The 25,202-nt window shown below is 38.8% G+C and overlaps 1 protein-coding gene across 2 annotated transcripts in view; it reads left to right on the top strand.

Annotated features, from left to right (window-relative positions):
• Positions 1 to 25,202, top strand: part of LOC126378018 (227 kDa spindle- and centromere-associated protein) — a 118,179-nt gene that overhangs the window by 67,407 nt on the left and 25,570 nt on the right. The window contains exons 3-13 of one of the 2 annotated variants that reach the window (XM_050026071.1): positions 2,330 to 2,412; positions 3,157 to 3,330; positions 3,730 to 3,873; positions 4,275 to 5,137; positions 8,839 to 8,944; positions 10,646 to 10,766; positions 11,888 to 13,124; positions 15,579 to 15,778; positions 17,034 to 17,162; positions 17,724 to 19,006; positions 19,667 to 20,273. In XM_050026071.1, coding sequence (XP_049882028.1) covers positions 2,330 to 2,412; positions 3,157 to 3,330; positions 3,730 to 3,873; positions 4,275 to 5,137; positions 8,839 to 8,944; positions 10,646 to 10,766; positions 11,888 to 13,124; positions 15,579 to 15,778; positions 17,034 to 17,162; positions 17,724 to 19,006; positions 19,667 to 20,273 — 4,947 coding nt within the window. Of the gene's footprint in view, positions 1 to 2,329; positions 2,413 to 3,156; positions 3,331 to 3,729; positions 3,874 to 4,274; positions 5,138 to 6,479; positions 7,197 to 8,838; positions 8,945 to 10,645; positions 10,767 to 11,887; positions 13,125 to 15,578; positions 15,779 to 17,033; positions 17,163 to 17,723; positions 19,007 to 19,666; positions 20,274 to 25,202 lie in introns of those variants that run through there. The other variant, XM_050026072.1, reaches the window with a different exon arrangement.

Below are 25,202 nucleotides of genomic sequence, written 5' to 3'. Positions count from 1 at the left end.
AGAGTGAAACTCCCAGGAAGCTTACTCAAATAGTAATTTCACCACTGTTTACAAATAATTCGCTGGACTCAGTGACTGCACGTTTGCTCTTTGATTGTACGTATAGTTCTGCTAACCCCACACGGATACGGGCGTGAATTAGTCTATTACAAGCCCCAGTAGCCAGTCCACAAATACATTTATTTTAAACCCACAAACGTATACAAACAAAAACAAAACTGTTTTATGAAACAAATACATGACACATGCGCAAGTCGAAGATATTTTGACATCCGTTTTAGGCAAACAAAAATTACCCCTATTTCCTTCTTCATAAGGTGCATTCACCTTGTTAAATTAGCCCCGCTTGTCAACTATAAAGTTCAAGTTAATAATACTTTGGCAAGGGATTTTAGACGTTGACGGAGAATACTTAAGGTGGTTTATGTGTATGACGATCGGTTCAACATTTGGTTTATATCCACAGACAGACAGTCGCACTTTTGTATAAATAGTAAACTTTAAATAAAAGATATTTATAATATCGTCACCGATGTCGCTATCTGACGTATCTGAAATTTTTGGCGGAAAAAGGTGCATATCAGGGGGGTTCAAAAGGCGATATCGAAGCAATTCATCTAAAAAAGCAATATAATAATTTGACATTTGCGCATGTAAAAGTAAGTGCGCAATGCAAGCAAATGACAAATAGCAATATTGCTTTATGAAATAAATAGGATCGTGTACTACGTTCAAAATAAATTATGAAATTTTGATTACTAAATAAACATACATCTAAAACTAACGAAAACATTGTCATTTTTCTATTTAACTTATTTATGAATTTTAAACAAGAAAAACGTAATAGGTAATAAGTGCGACATTATCTCACGTTTTTCGATGACGTCACAGTGTGCTTTCTCAAATTCCACAGTAATTTCGTGTGGTAAAAAGTAACTGATTTGACTAGTTTCAAACTAGCCAATTGCTTCGAAGTGGCCCTTTTGATCCCCCAGCTCAGCAAAATGTTTTAACATCCCAACATATTCTCTATGGAAATTCTTATGCTTTTTTATTTCGAGGGAAGGTTAGGTTATTATTATTCATTTATTTATTTATTAAAAATAAGTACAGTACTTAATACACGAGCGATACGTAGAGCGGATGAAGGATAATAGAATTGCGAAAGCGGTATGTAAAGCGAAAGTTGATGGTAAGGCTGGCAGAGGAAGACCTAGAAGGACTTACATTGCTCAAATGGAGATGTCCTTAGAAAAGGTTTATAGTAAGATCTACTCTGAACCGGCGTGTATGAAGCGATTGATGAATGTGGAGGAAGTAAGAGAAGTGTCAGGATCGAACCAAATGGAATTCCATAGTCTCTGCTTACCCCGGTGGGAAATAGGCGTGAGTTTATGTATGTATCTATGTATGTTTTATTTCAATAGCTTTATTACTTCATCATCATGAGCCACGCTCTTGTCGGTGCAGCATTTTCCATGCTACTTTTTTAGGGAAAAATAGGGCAGTAGTTTCCCTCTTGCCTTCCGCCCTGCAGTACTCTGTCTGACGCAAGTGAGATGGCGCCCAGAGTAGTCTATTACAAACCCGTACTAGGACTCCTGTCCTCCGCCTCTGATTAGTACTGACAGTTATTGCTGCCCTCTGTCAGGTTCCAGGTTACAGTCCCTGTGACTTGCCCCTTCCGTCCTGCATTGCCGAACCGAGCTTTATTACTTATTTAACATTTAATCACCGACCCGTTTAAAATAGTTTACTATGAATAAATTGCGTGAATCTTTAAATTTGACTAAGAACTTTCAAAGTTTCTCCAACTCTATGTCTTCAGAAAGGCGACAAAAACGCATCACACTCAGCTGTGCGCCTAAAATAGAATGTCACTTCCGATGACGTCATCTCACCCATGCATACGTTTCACATGGTTACCACCGAACTGCTTTTCGCCGGATTATAGTAAAACCACAAGCGCATTTTTGAATAATCACATTCTTAAGTGATTTTATTAAAAAAAAACGTAATTTCTTTCAATGAGGTATTTTCCAGGCTACGTTCCTTAAAAAAATATAGATAGCGTTCAAATTTAAAGTCATAATTACCTAGTGCGGGCCCAGTGCGGATTGATGGTTATTAACGACTGCTAATGCAGCCGGGACCAACGGCTTAACGTGCTTTCCGAAGCACGGAGGAGCTCGAGATGAAAACTTTTTTGTGGTCACCCATCCTATGACCGGCCTTTGCGAAAGTTGCTTCACTTCAACAATCGCAGACCGAGCGCGTTTACCGCTGCGCCACCGAGCTCCTCGACAAATATATTTCTGCTTATTTCCAGGGTGGCGACGAATACCCCGCACCTGGTCAGCCTCGGGACGGGCCGGCTTAGCACGGCCGTTACGCTACATCCCATCAAACAAGGTTTGTTTATACATGTCGTGGCCAGATCATAGAATTGATCATTTCACGATGTGCTCGATCATTTCATGAAATGATCAATTTTACGATCTGGCCACGACATACACATAACACATACCTACCTTGTTTTAAGTTTACGCGGTTATTATCATAATTAAAACACATAACAACGGGTTCTTACTGCGTTTAAATCAGGGAAATATGAGACTCCCGATATTTCGACACTGTTGCAAGTGCCATGATCACTCCAATCTCATCAGTCATCCCGTGATCATCAGTGGCCCCAGACTTGCCCGAAAGCATTGACGAGGCTTAATACGGGGCTCGCCCAGAAGATGCCTGTTCACTCTGGCCTTGAATGTACCCGGGTTATATGCACTCCGAAATACAGAAGACGGCAGAGAATTCCACTCCCTAGTAACAACTACGCTCTACGCCCTATAGTAATTTCGTGTTGTAAAAAGTAACTGAATTGACTAGTTGGAAAGGGTCTGATATGTAGTTCCGAATGCCGTTATTGCGACTCACGCTGCTGCGTAAAATATTTCAAGTGGTACGCCCCTGCGAAAAGCCTTTGACTGGCGACTGACGGACTTGCGAACACGCTGTCACGAAATACTTTTTTAGGTGGTACGCTAGATCGATAGTTACGGTATCGAAATCCATTGTTGCGATTAGAAACTACCTTATTCTGTTACGTTTGACATACGCAGATCCTTTCATATAAATTTTCCTTGTCACTTCCAGGTCGGGTGACAATCGGCTCAGACCCGACATGCGACATCTACGTGGTCGGCACGGGGGTGGCGAGCGTGCATTGTCGAGTGGAGAACTCCCACGGTGTGGTCACCCTGTACCCCATCAGTGGGAGTACCCTGCTGGACTCGCAGCTCGTCGACAAGCCCACAAGACTGGCCCAAGGTACACCCCGGTGACTCCATACGACATTCTCACTCGTCATTCAATAGGAATCATTGACATTTGTTGGGGACATTTCACAAAAATCACTTTGTGATCATTAGTTTGGTTAGGACATTGCAGGCTGTTCTGATTGTCCGAAAGTAAGATGATCCGTGTTTCGGAAGGCACATTAAGCTGTTGGTCCCGCTTGTAATGTCCTGTCCAAACTAGGGATTACAAAGTGATTTTTGTGATTTGTCCCTACCGGGATTCGAACCTCGAACCCGGGACGAGTATAACGCTCAACCACTGGACGATGGAGGCCGAATATTGAAAACGAGTTAAATATTGTAATTTTACTTTTCTCAATAAGATCTTAATTGACCCGTTTTCTAAACATCCCTCTTCTTCTAATTCTAGGCAGCATGCTAACGATCGGGCGCTCCAATTACCTCCGCTTCAACCACCCGGAGGAAGCCAAGATGATGAAGTCAGTGTTGCCGTCAACACACGTGTCCATGGCGCCCGTACAATTCCAGCCCAACGACCACTGTCTGACCCCTGGTGAGTGGATTCATTCGTATAAAATCCCTCAAAGTGACGTCACACTCTTTAGTAGATAGTTCGCCAAACAAGCGCCAAGTTTTACCCGCATTTTTGTATCAAGCGCTGTATCTACGGTAGTGGTAAATCAATGGTACCAACCTCATTACCTTGAATAAAGTTAAATTGACATAACGTATAAATAATCTCTTTTGTTTCTGCATCGTGTACGGTCACGAGCATTAATATGTATACACTTTGGTACCATGTCACATTAACTTTTTTGACAAATTGGACTGTAAGTCTTACTAAATGTCAAATATGTTAGTGCGACAGAGTCCTAAAATGGGTACATTATATTTCTCATGACTACTTCCTGTGCAATAAACTATTTGTTATGTTAAAATTATTTTTATCCACAGGTTATCAAAACCACCAGGAATGTTACCAAAACGTCCAGAAGTCGTATCGAGACAACACGTTGTCCCAACTAGACCAGGAATTAGATATGACTCTCAAAGATCTGTCCAAAAGAAAACCTCCAGTCGCGCCTAGGAAACCTTACCGAGACCTAGACCAATCAGACTCGAATTCCGACCAGGAATCAAGACCAAAAGTCTCCAGCATCATGGCGAAAGTATCAAAATTCGAATACTATGCGAAACAACAGAAAAACATAGGAAGAAGTCAATTCTACACTTCTAATGAAAACGAAATATCGCCCAAAGTTTTTAGTAGCAACTCCCTAACAGTAAACACTCCAGCCAAAGATGTTTTGGGCGGCAAAACTGTGCCCAACTACATTAACAAAGTGAAAGACCAAAAAGTGATACAATTGACAGAGAATAATTCCATAGACCCCAAAAGTTGTTCGTACGCCAATGTTGCGATCAGAAAAACAAATAAAATCGAAGACATAGTTAGAAATTTCGACGAGAACAATCGATTACCGAAAAAGATTAACAATGACGAGCAGGACCATATATACGGGAAGATTAATAACGATAAAATCGATAGGAAATTCGACGTGAAAACCAATAACTTCGATTCAGTGAAAGAAAACTTTGAGCAGATGAACAAGAGTGGGTTTGTGCAGAGAAGAGATCATTTTGAGTGTAAAAATAATAGAGAACGGACGGAGGAATATGCGAGAGGGGATAGGGGTGTGAACGCTAAAGGGGTAGGGTTGCCTTCGCCGGCTTTCGACAGAAATCCTCAGTACTCTCCTGTTTACGCCAATTGTCACTATGAGAGGAACCTGGAAGCTGAACATATGAGAATTAAGGTGAGTATTTTTAATATTTAAAGTGTCATTTCAAAACGAAGACTAAATAAAAACTAATAACCCGCGCCACGAAAGAAGTCGACGGATTTTTATGAAGCTAATTGACAAGCCATAGTAATTCTATGCAGAATCTGCGACAGTATCGCGGCGGCCGCGAGACTTCTTCGTGACACTATATTTTAGTCTTTGTTTTGTGATAACACAGTTTCTGTTAATTTTATGATATAACTCACTTCTTTTCATGGACTATACAGGTTTTGGGAAAGACGCTCGACAAAAAATATATTTATGTATTTTACAAAGTGTAATTGAGACTTGTCGTTCCCGACCCTACACGTGACTTAAAAAATCATCTCTCACGTGTAGGTTATATAATGAAGTGTGATAATTAAAGACATAATCTACATAACAAATAGTACAAAACAAACATCTACACTGAAAAACATATCTTTATCTCTAATAGCTATAAAGATGAAGGAAGTAGCGAAAAGATAAAACAAAGTCTTTATTAATACTTAATGAAGGTAACACGTTATCAATGATAAACGTTGACGTAGCGATAACGAACTACTGCAGAATCCGCAGTACACTTTACAATCGGCATGACCTTTGCCTGACATAGTGCCGCGAAATTGAAAAATAAACGTTTAAAAAACGAAATAAATAACATGAAAACTGTATTCTAAATTCGAATCGAAATTCAAAAATAGAAATGAATAACATGCAAACTCTTGTAAATAAATGAAAGTTCTTCGTTTGAAATTAGAATCCAAAATTCAAAATTACGTAGTGACAAAATAAAGTGTGCCTAAAATCACCTCGGATCTTCAGGTTAGGTAAGCGGAGCGGACCTTGTGAAAAACGGGATAATGCTTGGAATATGATGCTCTTGTCGGTGTAACATTCTCCATGCTACTTTTTAGGGTAAAATCGGGCAGTAGTTTCCCTGGGCAGAAATGACATTATTTTCTAACAAATACACGTGTTAAAATATACAAACAAAGTCAATTGTTGAAGTGTTAACATTTTTTCAAATGAAAAGTGATATTGAATTCCAATGTCAGTGATATCGAATTACACTTTCGAATTTTGGACCAATGATCCAGTTGGTGTTTAATATCGTTGTAACAACGTTGTGTTCTTGAAAATTCGAGTTGTAATGTCAAAATATACTTTGTAAAGTTTCTAAAAAAGTGTATATATAATTCGCCTAAAATTGAAAAAAGAAAAACACCGTCGAAATCGATTAAAAAAGTGGTTAGATATAAGAAAGTGTGCAAGAATATTTACAAAAAGTTGCTTTTACTGTGCAAAATTTGCCCAACAATTAAAAAACTAAAACATACCGTCGAACATAGAAACTCTTCCTTTTTAGGTCGGTTAAAAAGAGGTTATAAAAAATTACGTAAGAAGAAAAAGAAATCAAGTTTATTTATAAAAAGTTACCTCTCTAAAGTGTGCAAAATTCGCCCAATATTGCAAACACTATTGCAATTAAAAACTGCACGATTTGGACAAAAAACGTTCAAAAATGACGTTCAAAACGAAAAAGGAAACGCCACGAAAAAGCTTTATAAAAATCTTTATTTCAAACCTGAAGAAGAACACCATAGCACTGAAAGAATTGAAATCAACTTTGGACAATAAACACAAAGATAGTTACGACAAGATAATCGACATAACGAACTCTGTAAACGACAAACTCGACATACTAACGAAAATACGAAACGATATAAAAATATATAAAACAATAAACACAATATTAACTAATCATTATATAAAAGAAACTAGAGACCATGAGAATAATGTGGATAATAAAATCATCAAATTGGAAAAACAAATTTTGAAACACTACGAAGTTTTGAAAGATGATATTTCCAAAATGGCGGATAGTGTTGCCATAGGAAATAAACAGGAACATATTTCGGCGCCAATACAAAATAGTAACGTGATTATGGTAGGAAATGATCTAAAGTGCAACCAGTTTAACCAATTGTACTTGAGAAATGAGATCTATAATACTATTATTAAGAAGATTGATAAACTATTTTGTGGAATGGTAAGTAAACATTTTAGGCATTAGATATAGACACACAGATCGACATACCGTATGGAACCCCGGACACTATTGCGACGGAAAATTCCACTTGATATTAACTCAGCATTATGAACTGAATCATTTCTCGGTGTTCGGTACGGTGTTACTAACACCCTGTATAGATTGACAGTCACGGCATACAATAAGGAATAATACTACGTATAGATCGCCAACTCCCCGCTCCCTACCAGCGTCTGAGCTAGGTTTACCTCACCCCCTTTGTTCTTACTCTAGTTCGAATTTTGAAATTGGACGCCGACGTTCTTTCGTCTGATTCGAAATTCGATCTGTCAGTAAATGCCCGCGCGGCGCCATTACCTACTTATTTTTCATGATGATTACTCATCAAAATATGCTGATAATTTGCAATAAAATTGAACCCAGGCTAAGTGCTTAATGTAAATATAATGAGAATGCATTTTTTATATGTGTTATTGACTGATGATTATAAAATCTTCTTGTGTGTGTTCTTATCTAAGTTGCCTGTTAAATTGGGCAGTTTCCTAAGTCAAAGAATAATGATGAAATTCTGATTACTAAATAAATACAAGTCTAAAGGTGGCAAAAAACGTTTTCTTTTTTCTATTTAACTTATTTTTTTTTAAAGTTAAATTTATTTAATTGTAAATATTAATATAACAATACGTCACAAAAACAAACTTAAAAACTAGTCATTAAATAACCCGCCCCTCACTGTTCCCGGAGCAAAGGTGCCCACAACACTAGCCGCATTACCGCGCTGGATGGCAATGGCCAGCCTTTGGACCAGGAACGAGCCGGAGCGGGAGTCACCTGTTTTCTCCCTGAGCCTGAGACCCAATTCTGACACAAAGATTTTGGTGTCCGCCCCCCAGCTACCAAAGGTCTCCACGGCAACGGGCACGAAGTTATATGCAGGCAATAGAGCTGCATACTTCTCCCTCTTCTTCTCAGCAGCATCCTCAGCCGCTGCTGCCGGTGAGTGGATGGTTCGACCAAGGTGGCTGGCGGCAACAGTGCTGACACAAGTAGCGTCTCAAACCAGGCACTTGCCATTTTTCCAAGGCACCAAAGTCAAACCATCCGGTCTCCTTCCGTCAGACCTACACAGGCCCGGGGGCAACTTTTAACTTTTTTAGGAATTATAATAAAGTTGTGATATCATCATCATCATCATCATTGGCCTTATACGTCTGTTTCAGACGATTTATGACGTCATTGCCTCGAAGAAATGCACTTTCTTTCATGGCTGTGCAAGCCAATCCTAGAGCGGCAAACTCTACCGCACACTCTGCAGGAGAAGTCGAAAGTTGAAAGTTGTGATAATAAGTGCGACATTTTGACACGTTTTCTGTGACGTCACAGGTTGCTTTTTCATACAGATTCTATAGTAATTTCGTGATTTGACGTTTAGTAAAAAGTAACTGATTTGACTAGTTGGAAACTCCCTTATTAGGCATTGTAGTTGACAGCCCTCAGACATCACACACACAGTTGCGCGTGTACGATAGCGTCTATGTGTAGTGTCTGTGTAAAACGAGGTTTTTGTATGAAGTGTCCGGGGTGTGGTTATTGGTCCGGAAGAATTATCTAAATCTCTAATACCATCATAATATGTTTGCAGGCGTACCAGGACCGCGTCAAGGAGGAGGAGCAGAAAGAAGCGGAGACGGCGAGACTGGAGGAGATACTCAACATGTGCGCCGAGTACGAGAGACAGATAGCTTCTGGTGAGATAATTTACCAGTCCTAAGATGGACATTGTGATGACTTGAGAGCATGGTGACAAAAGAGCGTTGTGCTTATAATAATGATCTATCGTGGCAGAAAGGACACTATCACACACACGCACGCACGCACGCACGCACGCACGCACGCTCGCACGCACGCACCCACACACACACACGCACGCACGCACGCACGCACGCTCGCACGCACGCACCCACACACACACACACACACGCGCACGCACGCACACACACACACACACACACACACACTTCGGTTACAGTTACGGAGCTCCCTAACATCCCTGCTATCCATTGTTTTAGGTTTACGCGGTTATTATCATAATTAAAACACATAATAACGGGTTCTTACCGCGTTTGAAATAGGGATATGAGACTTGCAACAGTGTCGAAATATCGGGAGTCTCATATCCCTATTTATTTATTTATTATTTATTTATTAAAAATAAGTATAGTACTTAATACATTTTTTTTTACAATTGACGGTGCAACAAAAACCAACTTATTTCAAACGCGGTAAGAACCCGTTATTATGTGTTTTAATCCCTGCTATCGTATATAAAAAAAACGCACGTAACGTAGATTTAATCACATTCCTACATAGATAATCCTCTGTTAATCTTATCACAAAGACACGGAGTAATATAATAGTTATTCTTTTGACACTTGTTCCATAATACAAAGACTATTGTACTTATACATACTAGTGTAAAAAAATTGCTAACAGCTCCATTTAGTGAAAGAAGTGATTCAATTCAATTCTTGATGAATGGCTTCTGTGTGACCTGAAAGAAGTGATCGATGTTAGTATTGTTGTGTGAATTCAGATCCATAGATCTAAAGTTATAAAAGTTTTGCCAATGAATGGTGAGTCTTAAGTTAGTAATAACAGAAGTGGATCTTATAAAAATAATCAATATTTAATATACAAGGTGTTAATGACATCGTAACGAAACCTTTGGGGGATAATTCAGACTATTATTCTGAGTTAATATCAAGTGGAATTTTCCATCTCAAAAGTATAGAATTGAAAATAATTAATATAAAATGAATGAAAACAAAAAGAAACATGAATTTTGCGACGGAAAATTAAACTTTATATCAACTCATAATCTTCTGAATCATCCCTCGTTTTCGTTACGGTGTCACTAAGTATATGATATATTTTTTTACATACATACATAAACTCACGCCTATTTCCCACCGGGGTAAGCAGAGACTATAGAATTCCATTTGTCGTTTTCGTTACGGTGTCACTAAGTATATGATATATTTTTACAAGATAATATAAAGTTGCCTATTTACTGTAAGTCGGCCTATAGGCCAATGATGATACGTCCTACTGCTGGGTCGACTTATTAGTCGCAATCATCGCTAATTCAAGAGCCACGCTCTTGTCGGTGTAGCATTCTCCATGCTACTTTTTAGGGAAAAATAGATTTCCCTCTTGTCTTCCACCCCGCAGTACTCTGTCTGACGCGAGTGAGATGGCGCCAAGAGTAGTCTATTTCAAAGCCATACTAGGACTCCTGTTCTCCGCCTCTAAATAATACTGACGGTACCTTTTTTTTTGACGTGATTTGTTGTAGATTTGCGTCATTAACTACTTGGCCGGATAAATGGGGAGCGCTGAAGGCTCTCACCCGGTACAGGTTGTTAATGTTGTCATTTTTGATGTTGCAGGCATCCCAATAACACCAACTGAGAAGCGGGCTCACAACAAGATCATTACAAACGGGTCACTCCCGCGCAGCGTCGCCCTCAACAACCCCAACTTTGTGCAAACCAGCGATGGGTATTATAAGTGAGTGATTTTATTGCTACAAAAGAACACATTTATTCCTAGCGTCACTTCTTCAAGGTTATGAAGTCTGTGACCGACTTCTTCAACCCTGGTGTCAGCAGTGGCAGCCCCAGGACGGTGCGAGGTGTGCCACCGCACTGGGCACCTGATTCGGTGGTTGGGGGGAATTGCAAAATTAACCAGTACTGGTCCACCTTGGCCGCAAACTAACTTCATCGGGTTAGATTGCGGCCACATAAAACTCACCGTGTGGCCGTGAAAATCATTTTTAAAAGATTTAACTAGGTAACTTTCGGTGGCCGCAAACCAATGGAAAAATTTCGTATTTTAAGCGGCTAAGGGGTGAGGTATATCCCGGCTATTAGCCATAAAAACACCTCCACCAACCCGCAGTGTAGCAGCGTGGTGGAGTATGCTCCACACCCTCTCCGGTTGATTGAGAGGAGGCCTGTGCCCAGCAGTGGGACGTATATAGGCAGTTTATGTAATGTTATGAGGGGTGAGGTCTCGCACCCCCTAAATATTTTGCTAGGGCCGCCACTGGGTGTCAGTGTTATAAAGGCCCTTGACATGGCTCATGTAACGACTGCTTAACGTGCTCTCCGAAGCACGGATCATCTTCCTTTCGGTCAATCAGATGATCAGCCTGTAGTGTACTAACCAAATTAGTAATCACAAAGTGATTTTTGTGACATGGCCCCACCGGGATTCGAACACAGAACCTTCGAATCAAGAGCCAAACGCGCACCCACTGGACCGCAGAGGCCGTGGTCAATAGGCTAGTTTCCAACTAGTCAAATCAATTACTTTTTACTAAAAGTCAAAACACGAAATGACTATGGAATTTGTATGAAAAACCACACTGTGACGTCATAGAAAAACGTTTTCTTGATTAAAATTTATAAATAAGTTAAAAAGAAAACTGAAAATGTTTTAAGTATGTTATTATTATTATTCTTTATTTATTTATTAAGGTACATACAACATTACAGTATTGCCCAATGCGCTGTATGGCTGTGTGTTATAATTTATCTTTGACTTAGGACATTACCCAATCGGTGATAATATAATACTATTAGCTATTTGTAAATAACTTTTGTTTATTTTCGTATTTATTTCAGGTTCGAAACTAGTCATAGCCGTAACAACTCGATGAGCCAGTCACTACCCTTACAGAGGAATCTCTCCAGCTACGAAAACTTTGACACCCAAGACCAACTCACACCAGAAGTTACAATTAAAAGCCAAAATAACTACGAAAATGTCGGGCGAATGGATGAAATCGGCATCCCAGTATTCGACGAAAGCCCAAGACACGAGTTATCTAGTCCCATTATGATAAGAAAGATGCAAAATGGCGAGAATAGACACTTATCTACATCGCCCGTCGGTAGTCCTTACGAGAATGTGTATTATAGTAGAAATAACGTTTTAGGTCTTAAACCGAAATCCCCGAACACTCAGAGTCCCAGGACGAGAATCAAGACCACTTTTGCGCATAAAAATCTGCCTTCACCTCAGTATTTCGTGTTCCCAACTCCGCCTCCAGTAGATAGTAGCAAAAAACCTAATTTTAATCAACACAGTAAAGATACGTTCCATAAAAATAGTGATTATACTCAACCTACACAACCTAAAAAGGAAACTGAAAAGATTCCACAAAACTCGCACACAAACAAAGAATTTTCTGAAAAACCGTCACAGAATTCCCAACAAAGAGGAGTCAATTCTCCAAAGGATCCCATTCAAAATGGCGGAACACCGTCAAATATAAACAACGAAAGTAAAGTAGAAACATCTAAAGTACAGAATATTAATGATAATAACACTAAACCTGAGAAATTCGGAGGTATTGAGAAACAACTAAGTCTAGAAGAAGAGATTCCCATGATAGACGATGCAGACATTACAAACGACATAGAATTCCGATACTCCACAGCTATAACTGAACGACACAACGAAATAGAAAACAAAAGAAACTCCCTTAAAGACGACGTCACGGAATCAAAAGTATTGATAGAAAAAGAGATAGAAATAATTCCAGAAAAGCTTATAAAAAACAAAAGCTTTGATGACGTCAAGAAAGAGTTGATGGCAGATATACCAGAGCTAGAAGAGTTTGAGAAAGACTTAAAAGAGAATAAGAGAGAGAAGATTATAAAGAACATAACGGAAGATATGAAGAAGATGGATATAGAAGCAGACTCTATAGACAGTGTGCTGGATGAGAACGTGGGAGAGTTGAAAACTAAATATGAGAAGTTAAAAGAGGGTAGGAAGAAATTGGTGACGGAAATACACGATTTGAAGAACAAAATGTCTGAGATTAGGTCGCAAGAAGACGACATTCTAAGAGAGGTAAGTTAATACATTTTGCAAATAATATTTTCATCCTTGAAAAATGTCGTTTCATAACATAACATAACATAACAAATACTTTATTGCACAAACAGGAAAAAACAAAATACAAAACAAAAGAGAAATAGAATTAGTACAATAGGCGGCCTTATTGCTAAGTAGCAATCTCTTCCAGGCAACCTTTAAGTATAGGAGATATTGAATATTAGGTAATATAGCGGGATAGTGCAGCATGGGAATACTTGTGCATATAAAAATAAATACACTTTTGACTACATAAACTACATAATAATAATACACATAATTATAATTGTTATAATAAATAAATATCACTACTTAAACTACTACATATACTATGGAAGAAAAGGAGTAGATAGATTATGAAGATGAAGAGGAAATAGAGGTAAGGAAATGCGCCTTGACTTGCCGTTTAAAGGACTCCAATGACGAAGCTCTCCTAATGCTTTCAGGCAGAGAATTCCACAATCGGACAGCTTGCACCGTGAAAGACTTGGAGTAGAAAGTTGAGGAATGGGAAGGAATATTTAGAGACAGATTGTTGGATGAACGGAGGTTGCGGGTAAGAGTGGAAGAATGAAAGACGAAGCGATCTTTAAGATAGCAAGGAGATTTAGGGTTAAAAAGGACGGAATATAGAAGGAACAGGATATGGCAGTCTCTCCGACGATAAATCGGTAACCACCCAAGCCTCGCACGGTAGTCGGAAACATGATCAAACTTCCGCAGGCCAAAAATAAATCTTATGCATAGGTTTTGTAATCGTTCAAGTTTTGCAACTAGTTCCACAGAGAGATCCGGGTAACAAACGTCCGCGTAATCTAAAATAGGCAGGACGAGACACTGTGCTAGAGTGATCTTGGTTTTGGTCGGCAAGAGGTTTTTTAGACGCTTTAGCGACCCGTACGCGGCAAACACCTTCCTGCTAACTTCCGTCACCTGAGGTTTCCAGGAGAAACACTCGTCAAAGATAATGCCCAGATTCTTAACAGTATGGCTATACGGAACATGTACACCGTCAAACGTTATAGGGGGCAAAGTATTAAAGTCAATTCTAGACACGAACCAGCGACTTCCAATTATAATGGTCTGAGTCTTGGTAGGATTGACCTTTAGGCCATAAGAGTGGCTCCAGTCTGCGATGCACTTTAGATTTCGTGTGTGGTCAATCGGTTAATCAGCCTGCAATGTCCTAACCAAGCTACAATGTGATTTTGGTGATATATCACCACCGGGATTCGAACCCCGGACCTTTGGATCGTGAGCTTAGCGCTCGTCTACTAGACCACGGGGATTATTCCATTCAAGTTAGTTTATATTAAAAACAATAGGATTTGATAGTAAATGCAATGGGGACTGGAAGTACTTTGTCTAATTATTTTTGGTTACATCTAAAGGTATAATAAGCATGATGTTAAATATCAGTGGCGGATTTACCAGTAGGCTGAGTAGGCTGAAGCCTAGGGCGGCAGATTTTAGGGGGCGGCAAATTTGGCCCAATTATTTTTTTGTCTTACAGAAGTAAAATAATAGATATTATATACACAAAGAAACAAGTGACAAGAGTTATAACATTTTAGTAATGCACAGTATACTGAATATTCTTACGTCTGTACGGGCTTCAACCGAACATATTTTGCTAACTTTGCGCCGTGTTTTTGGTAGCGCTGTGCACTCGACTATAATTAGTATCGAATTTCAGAGGTCAGTAGGGGCGGCAAAATTTGAATAGCCTACTGGCGGCAAATTTGTAAATCCGCCACTGTTAAATATCTCTTTAACTCAAATAATCTTTCATACAATAGGCTAGTTTCCAACTAGTCAAATCAGTTACTTTTTACTAAACGTCAAAACACGAAATTACTACGGAATTTGTACGAAAAACGTGATAAAATGTCGAACTTATTATTACGTTTTTCTTGATTGAAATTCATAAATAAGTGAAATAGATAAAAGAAAATGTTTTTCGTTTTAGATTTGTCTTTATTTAGTTTATTTATTATTTATTTATTTAGGTACACATACAGCAATACATATTAAACTTTTACAGACAACATTATAAATAGAAAGAAATACTTGGTATATATGCTTGCCAATTACATGCGTACACAGCATTCACCGTAAATGGAAACAAACAAACTATATTAATATTAAACTATATAAATTATAAACTATATATATATATATATATATATTAACACATTTTTTTAACAAAATATTAATGTACTTAAGTACTGTTTAACGCTTATAGCGACAACCAAAGTGATTTAGCACTTTACTTTTGTAGCATCGAGGGGAATCATTAAAAATATCGATGTTTGGCAATTTGTCATTAACTTCGTTGAACGCCGCACACATCCTGGCAATAGGATAGTGTAGGCCCAGATGAGAACATACCTTTATATTAAATTAACCTGTATTGTCACCCCAAAACAGTTGGAAATGGAGAAAGCACTGATCAAAGGCGAGTACGACTCAGAGATAGCGATTTTAAACATAGAACAGAGGAAGAAGGCAGATCTTATAGAGAAGGCGAAGAAGATAGAAGAAGAGATCCGACAGCTGAAAGAGAAGCAGGAGACACGGCAGAACGAGATGAGAGATCGAGTGGAAATAGCTACGCTTAAAGTGGAGAGGTAAGCGTATCTTGCTGTATACAGGGTGTTAGTGACAACGGACTCTTCATACAAACAACCTCGTTTTACACAGACACTGCACATTGACATTATCAACGCGCAACTGTGTGTGTGACGTCTGAGGGCTGCCAATTACAATACTCAGCAATATAATGTGCCCACTTTAGGACTCTGTCGCACTAGGGTCGTTCTTCTTTTTTATCGACAATAAAAAGACATTTTCTCGATTTATCGGATTTAACATCTTTAAAATTATAACGGCAATAAATATTTTAAAACATCATATAAAGATGTGTCTGTAGAGGACTATTTAGTGGTTCTCTTTATCTTGGTAACATACTTTTCTTTGCAGGCGCATTCCAAAAAATATTGTGACAGAGTGGCCCTTTTCATCGGAGACAGCATTTCAATTTACCACTCTGTCACATAATTTTGTGAAAAACGATCAAGCTACGTTAATAACTAATTGAGGAACCGATTAGTATTTTGCTTGTATTTTATAATAAGATAACTATATTTTTGGACAATCAAAACATGAAATAAAATTCTAAAACATAACTTATCAGAAGCAGAACGAAGGACAGATCATTGTCGATAAAAAAGAAGAACGACCCACTAACATATTTGACATTTAGTGAGACTTACAGTTCAATTTGTCAAAAAAGTTAATGTAACATAGTACCAAAGTGTACTACTTACGAAAGCTTTTATAATCAATATGTTGATATTTATTTAGTTATTTACCACACAAATCACACACAAAAAAAAATTAACAATGATGGCTGAGTTTTATTGCAAATTACTAGCATTTTTTAATGAAAAATCACCTTGAAATATTTAAAGGCGCCACACAGTCGCGCCGGCGCGGACAATTACTGTGAGATCAAATATTCGAATCAGACGAAAGAACGTCGGCGTTCAATTTCAAAATTCGAACATATAAACTAAACTGATAAAAAATAAAAACAGCGGTCCGCGCGCTGCCTTCACGATTCAAGTCTAAACTATGTTCGGGGGGTTGAAGTTAACCTAGATCAGCCGCTGGTGGGGAGCGGAGAGTTGCCGTTCTATACGTAGTATTACTCCTTATTCTATGACTGTGGGGGATGATTCATCTCATGATTGCGCGTGTACGATAACGTGAATGTGTAGTGTCTGTGTAAAATGAGGTGGTTTTTATGAAGTGTCTGTGGTGCGCTATAACCTCCTTTACTCTCTTTTTTCTTTTTTTTTAAATAACACGTGATGTATCCAGGATCGACAAAGACCTGAAAGGCAACACTGCGACTTTGGAGGAGCTGCAGAACGCCCAGGACATCCTGGACAACGAGACCAAGATCTTTGAAGATCTGGAGTTCCAACACCTCGAGGAGGAGTCAGAGTTGTAAGCATATATTATTTATTTAATAGTTTATTGTTCACACATACTAAGACATAATGACAAGTTGCCTACACACAAGACAGACAATCATGATTGATCAGACATGATTTATCTGAGATATCTAAACCCCCCCCTCCTCGCCCCCTCTTCCATGGGACTTAAATATTGCTAGAAATCTTATTTCGATATAGGTACTTAAAGAATTCCTAATTTGATACAGCACCTTTAATCTATCAAAACCGATATGTGATTCAAATCTGAATTCCCACAACTTCTCCTTTACATACAATTTATTACACACTGCTTTATTTACATACAATTTATTTGTAATAATGGAAGAGCGGGGCCTCCAAACACAAGCTATGTCGCTTAAATGGAGACCCCAATCCACCAGTAGTTAAGGCTTTATTTTAAAAGAAAATAAACATTTTTCATTTTTTTTTCTCCTTTAAACGAAGCGAGCTCTGCCTACCCCTTTGGGCATACTAACGTGATGTTGTTATATAAACAAGTATATACTTATTCAAATGTACTTACAATTATATATTTTTTACTTTTTTACAGATTGGCAAATCGAGAAGACTTACAAAACGAAATCATCTTACTAACCAAAAAAATCGAAGCCCAGAAGTCTAGAATACTAACATTGAAGTCGGAAGCCAACGACAACCTTACTTCAGCTCTGGACGAGACCAAAATCCTTCAAGCTGAATACGTCAGACTGCTAAACCAAGTCGAAGAACTCACAGGCAAAGTACAAAGCATTGAAAAAGAGTTAAAATCCATAGTTGCAAAGTTAAATGACATAGAAAGAACGCAATCGCCTGACAGCGCGTTCTACACCGACCAAACTCGAGCAAAATCCGGAGAATTTGGCTACTCACCCCAGAGTTCCGATAGCGATGACTTGGATATAACCAAAATATCAAACTTCGAAGATCACACTAAACAAATCAAAGATAAATTTAATTCTATAGATAGAATGTCCCAATCTATGATTGTGGATATCGAGCGAAGAGTTATCACCGATATAGTAGACGTAGATAGACACAGCGAAAGCCCTTCTAAGTCCTCAACTTCTTCGAAGGAGAAAAAAGGATTTTGGGAACGGAATTTCGATTCGTTGAAACGGAAAAAGAAGCCAAAATCTCCCGAAAAAGTCGACATAATGTCACAGAGTTTGAACGAGAATATGTTTTATAACAATGAGACGATTGAAACTGATCCTTCGTTTGACAAATTTAACAGCTTGAGACATTCGAAGAAGAAGGAAAAAGAAAAGGTTGTTGGCCCAGTTAAAAGCAATTCTTCATCGAAAATACCGACTTTCGCCGCATTAGGGAAGATAATGAAGAAAGACTCTTTCGGTAAAAGGTCTAAAGACGCAAAACCGGATTCCACCGAAACAGAAAACTTTAAAAACCGTTACGTTAAAAGCACAAAACCAACAACGGTTAACAACTACAAATCAAAGTCACTATCGCCTGATAAAATTACCGAAGACTCTATCAAAGAGGAAACAGAGCCTAAACACGATGCAAATTCACCTCCGGAGCTACCTGAAAGGTCTATAACTTTAGATAACATCAAAAAACCACACGATGGTAAAATTTTGCACAGGAAGAGTTGTGGGGACGAACCTAGTGTGAAAACAGCGATATCGGAGTTCAAAATGATATCGGATTCGGGAAAGATTCCTTCTCAAGACGACATAGATAGGATATCAAAAGTGACGATCGATGCGCCTCTGCTTTCGAGTGATACGGATATGAGCTCTTTGGGCAAAAGGACGTTAGATAGCTTAATGGAGATTGAGAAAAAACGGATGGAAATGTTGGAGGAACAAGGTAAGAGTTTTAAATTGGTAATTGGTAACATACGGTCACGAACATTAATACGTATATACACTTTGGTACCATGTCATATTAACTTTTTTGACAAACTGAACTGTAAGTCTCACTAAATGTCAAATATGTTAGTCCGACAGAGTCCTAAAGTGGGTATATTATATTGCTCATGACTACATAAACAGCCTACACAGAGTGTTAGTGACATCGAACGAATACTGAGGGGGACGATTCAGACGATGATTTGATGTTGACATCAAGTAGAATTTTCCGTCGCAAAAGTATGGAACTCAACATAATTTTAAAAAATGCTAAAATTTTCATGAATTTTCCGACAAGAAAACTAACCTAACCTAACCTTGAAATGTTAGCTGTCACTTTTGAGCATACCAGTAGGCTCTGCACAGTAACAGCGCCGCGCGCGGCGCGAATTATATCGAGGCCTTCGACCAATAGCCGGTGGACGTCCACCTACGTAGATAGCATTCATATCGTTTATCGTCGGTCGAAGCGCTCAATATAATTCGAGTCGCGCGCGTCGCGGTTGTTATGCAGACCTGGCTGGTTTTCTTATACCATGCTTTATAGGTAGTTTTATTTCAAAAAAAGAATTGTGAAAATACTATTCGCAAACTTATATTTATACAAATTTGTTCTCAGGTTGCCAAGTGATAGAAAACGAACGTGAGAAAATATCGGAATTGAAACGTCGCGCTCAGGACGAAACGAAAAAGCTTTGGGACCAGAAATCTAGAGAACAGTCCAAATCTACAGAGAGCGATCATTGTCAAAGCCTACCTAGCGATTTCGGTAGAACCGACTCTTACGAAAACAAAAAAGACAACTTTGACCAGCGAAAAGACAATTACGACCAGCGAAAAGACAATTTTGATTATAAAAGAGATAATTTTGACCACAATAAGCACGGTTATGAAATGAGAAAAGACAACTTTGGACAGAGGCAAGACTTTGACCAGAGAAAAGACAGTTTTGATCAAAGGCACGACGGTCCTGACGAAAGAAGAAACAGTTTCGATTTGAACAAGGATAATGTACGCAGAAGTGACAAAGTCGATCATAGAAATCAATTCGACCACAGAAATGATCTTGGTGTTCACAGAAGGGATCAGAGTGACCACAGAAGTGACCAGTGTGTTCACAGAAGGGATCAGAGCGATCACAGAGTGTTCGATAGGAGTGCGATGGAGGATTCGAGTCTTGTCGATGATAGCCTGAATATGACCAGCTCAACCATATTTGAAGAGAGGTAAGTTTCCATTTTCTTTGTTACTATGTATTAAGTTATCTTTAAGTTATAATTTCAGAACGAAAGTTTTATTGCTAAAATAACAATTTTACAAATAATAATGATATGAAAAATACAGCACAATAAATAATAATAATAAAGGAAAAATTAAAAAATATAAAGGGTAAAACAAAATCTATTCGAACAACCCACCTCTCAGAGACCCCTGTACGGTCACGAGTACTAATATGTATACACTTTGAAACCATGTCACATTAACTTTTTTGACAAATTAAAACGTAAGTCTCATTAAATGTCAAATATGATAGTGCGACAGGGTTCTAAAGTGGGTACATGATATTGCTCATGACTGTACAAAAGTGCCCATGATGCTGGCTGAATTGCGTCCCTGGACGGCCAGTGAGATTCTTTGAGTTAAAGGGGGGGACACATTTTACCACTTTGGAAGTGTCTCTCGCGCAAACTATTCAGTTTAGAAAAAAATGATATTAGAAACCTCAATACCATTTTGGAAGACCTATCCATAGATACTCCACACGTATGGGTTTGATGAAAAAAAATTTTTTGAGTTTCAGTTCTATGTATGGGGACCCCCAAAATTTATTGTTTTTTTCTATCATTGCTTAAAAATCTTAATGCGGTTCACAGAATACACATATTTATTAAGTTTCAACAGTATAGCTACTATAGTTTCGGAGAAAAGTGGCTGTGACATACGGACGGACGGACGGACAGACATGACGAATCTATAAGGGTTCCGTTTTTTGCCATTAGGCTACGGAACCCTAAAAAGGACCGGACTGGGGATATCCGCCTTTCTCTTATCCTCCTCCCAATTATGTAAATCTATTGCAACAATTTCTTGTTGGCTTAATAATTATAACAAAACAAAACTGTTCTTTTAACTGTTGTTTTTTTAGGCCGCCATTTGCCATGTACGTACTTTATTTATCATTATTTTACATTTCTCGCGTACACGGTTGGTCACGTGACATTATGCTCAGTGGCGTCACTTTTTTTTTTTGTTTTGGTTTTCCCCGAAGGGTAAGGCAAAGGGAGCTATGCCCATACAGCCATGTCTGACGTATTTTTTTTCTTGATGATTAATGAAATTATGAAAGGTGATGATGATGAAACCTAAGCCCCCACCCTCGGAGTAGACTCCTACTCCGAACCCCAAACGAATTAACTCAAAAGTCCGCATAAACTTTTGAGTTATGAAGCGGCTTCCCGGCACGAAGCGAAAATAGGCAGATACACTTTGTTTATTGAATACTCCAATATAATAACACTCGCGAATGTCTTCCGACTAACTTAATGCGATCATTAACCACAAAACACCACTTCGTATTAATTATTTAGATTACTCAATGAAGAAAGCAACTGTCCCGTTCCCGTTTCCCGCCGAAAAGCCTCAGTGGCGTCACATTTCAACAAACAAAGAAACTGTCATACAGTATAACCAGAAACCTGACAGATAGTTTTTTTTTTTGAAATGGACGTCCCACGAAGCTCAATCATAGCCGCCCGTGTTTCGAGTCTTGTAATATACAGATAAAATATGGCATTCTTATTTTGTAAAAATATATATTTTTTTAAATTATCTTAATAGGAAAAAGAACTGTTGGATAATTATCGTAAATCTAGTATGGTTAGGACGTTACAGGCTGACCACCTGATTGTCCGAAAGTAAGACGATCCGTCCTTCGGAAGGCACGTTAAGCCGTTCGTCCCAGTTATTACTTACGGATGTAGGTACGTAGTCGTTACATGAGTCATGTCAGGGGCCTATGGCGGCTCAATAATAATCCTGACACCAGGGTTGATGGGGTTGGTAATCCACCTGACAACCCACACGATAGAAGAAAAATATACAAGCTTAAAACGGTGTCAGCCTATGACCATACATGACTCACCGCGACTAATAATTTGATAAGATAACTCAGTAACCGCGCGACAGTCGATATGTACACGCGTTCACGGTAATAACGCGTTTATTCGCAAAGTGATTGAGTTTTTGTCTTGTTTAATAATTGATAAATAATAGGTAAAAAAAACTATAAAAAAGTAGGTGATGTGATAACGTTTGCGATAACATGTCTGAAGTGCGTGTGTTTGTTTGAATCGAGTGTTTTAATTTTATCAACGCGTATAGTAATAAAGTTTTACTTAAACTCAGCTCTGCTCAACCTATTAAACATTACGGGCGTGAGTTTATGTGTGTATGTTTGAAATGAACGATTACTTGAGAAACCTACTGGCCTGTTTCCCAACGTATCTACAACTTGTGTCAATAAACGATAGCCTTTGTCGACAAACGAAATACTGATAGCTAATGGCCCCGATTCCTGCAGACACCTAATTTAAGTTATACCTGTCATTTTCTTATCCGCCGAAAAGGAAAGGGACGGGTGATTGACAACTGTTAATTTTCAAATGAATGAATAACCCGGGGGAATAAAATAGGCATCTCGCTCATAATTATGCAATCCGTTTGACGTGTGCTGTCAACTTAATTCTGTCGGGTTATTGGCCAATATAAAATTTTGGAAAGGTTTATTTATTTGTACACAATAAAACAGACACAAGAAACATACAAAGAAAACAGATAGTACAGGCAAGCTTACCTCTAAACAAAGAGATTTCTTCCAGCTGACCTACGTGACAAGAGAGACTTTCAACGTATAATATTATATAAGTAGATAGACATACATAAGGTTGTTTAAATTTGACATCCAGAAATATTATGCATGTCGATTACCCGTCCCTTTCCTTTACGGCGGATAAGAAAATGACAGGTATAACTTAAAATAAAATTAGATGGTGTGTACAGTCATGGGCAATATAATATACCCACTTTAGGACTCTGTCGCACTAACATATTTGACATTTAGTGAGACTTACAGTTCAATTTGTCAAAAAAGTTAATGTGACATGGTCCCAAAGTGTATATATATTAATGCTCGTGACCGTACTGGAATCAACACCAATATTTACTTTATCTAAATTCATATTTTACTTGGCCATTGTTTGCTCCCCACCAGCGGCTGAGCTAGGCTTACCTCACCCCCTCGATCTTACTTTAGTTTTCAATCGTATGGCGTCAGACGTCACACACAAGATGCGCGTGTACGATAACGTCAATGTGTAGTGTCTGTGTAAAACGAGGTTGTTTGTATGAAGTTTTTTTGTGTCTTTCATTACTTTATGGTATGGTTGATGGTTGGGCTGGCAGAGGAAGACCGAGAAGGACTTACGATGACCAAATTGGAGATGTCCTTAGAAAAGGTTCAATACGATCTACTCTGAACCGGCGTGCGTGTATGAAGCGATTGATGAATGTGGAGGAAGCAAGAGAAGTGTGTCAGGATCGAAGCAAATGGAATTCTATAGTCTCTGCTTACTCCGGTGGGAAATAGGCGTGAGTTTATGTATGTATGTATATTCATTACTTTATCAAAATCAGAGGTACATATATATCGCAAGATGAACTAAGTACTCACACATTACCGAGCTTTCTGTTAGACCAACGTGATAGGCGGTGAGCCTTTTTTTGACGTGACTTATTGTACATTTGCCGCCGATGGCATTAACTACTTGGCCGGACAAATGGAGAGCGCTGAAGGCTCTCACCCGGTACAACGTTCAAGACAACAGGCCTGAGGGTGCTCAGCATGGCGCGAACCTCGGCTCAGGACGTCGTCTGAGAGGAAAAATATTTGAAAGAATTAATCGACCCTAGTGGGTCGATGGCGATAACCGCTGATAGAGGGAAATCGTCGACCACGCCGGCGGGGTCGGTATCGGGGACCTGAAGTGTTTGGTGTCGCGAGCTGATTGGCTGCCTCCAGCCATAGCAATAGGGCTAGAGTAATCGCGTCGTCGGGACCAAACCATAACATAAGCTCACGAATATATCCTAAAAGGTCACGAGGACTAATATGTATACACTTTGATACCATGTCACATTAACGTTTTTGTCAAATTAAACCGTAAGTCTCATTAAATGTCAAATATGACAGTGCGACAGGGTTCTAAAGTGGGTACAATACATGATCATGACTGTACGGACATCCATCGTAAGATGAATAAACTATTTATATGTGTAAACTTATTTACAACAACATAAACAGCCTATATACGTCCCACTGTTGGGCACAGGCCTCCCCTCAATCAACCGGAGGGGGTACGGAGCATACTCCACCACGCTGCTCCAATGCGGGTTGGTGGAGGTGTTTTTACGGCTAATAGCCCAGCCCCACGGCTTAACGTGCCCTCCGAAGCACGGAATCATCTTACTTTTTCGGACAATCAGGTGATTCAAACCTGAAAAGTCCTTAGCAAACAAAGGACAGTCTCACAAATTGATTTCGACAATGTCCCCAACGGGAATCGAACCCGGACCTCCAGATCGTGAGCCTAACGCTCTTACCACTAGACCACGGAGGCTGTTTCATAAACTTATTTACATAGACAAAAAATCGCCCTTACAGGAGTAAGTATCCATACTTTACCGAGCTTTCTGTTAGACCAACGTGATAGATTAATTAAAAAAAAACAAAAGAACAACACTACCAGAACAAGAACACCCTGTATAGCACATGTCAACGCATATTATAAACTTCCTGCGACAATTGAGACCACATATGTTTTCGCTCATACATCTACTCATACACACATCCATACAGGTTCATACACACATCCATACATTCAGTGTTTCGTTTCAATAGTGTCATTGTCTAATTTAGAAAGTGTAACAACCGTTTTAGTAGTGTCTAATATAAAGTGACGAAATTAATGTTGTGTAGTGATAAAAAAATAGTTCAATCAATGTTATAGTGAGTGACCAACCCGCAATAAAAATGACTTATTGTTGGAAAACAAAAACGTAAACAACACTAACGAACGTGTTTTGGTCGTGAGAACAGA

Source organism: Pectinophora gossypiella, chromosome 25 (assembly GCF_024362695.1).
Source record: "Pectinophora gossypiella chromosome 25, ilPecGoss1.1, whole genome shotgun sequence".
NCBI classification, from domain to species: domain Eukaryota; kingdom Metazoa; phylum Arthropoda; class Insecta; order Lepidoptera; family Gelechiidae; genus Pectinophora; species Pectinophora gossypiella.
This window is presented reverse-complemented; position numbering and strand designations above follow the sequence as displayed.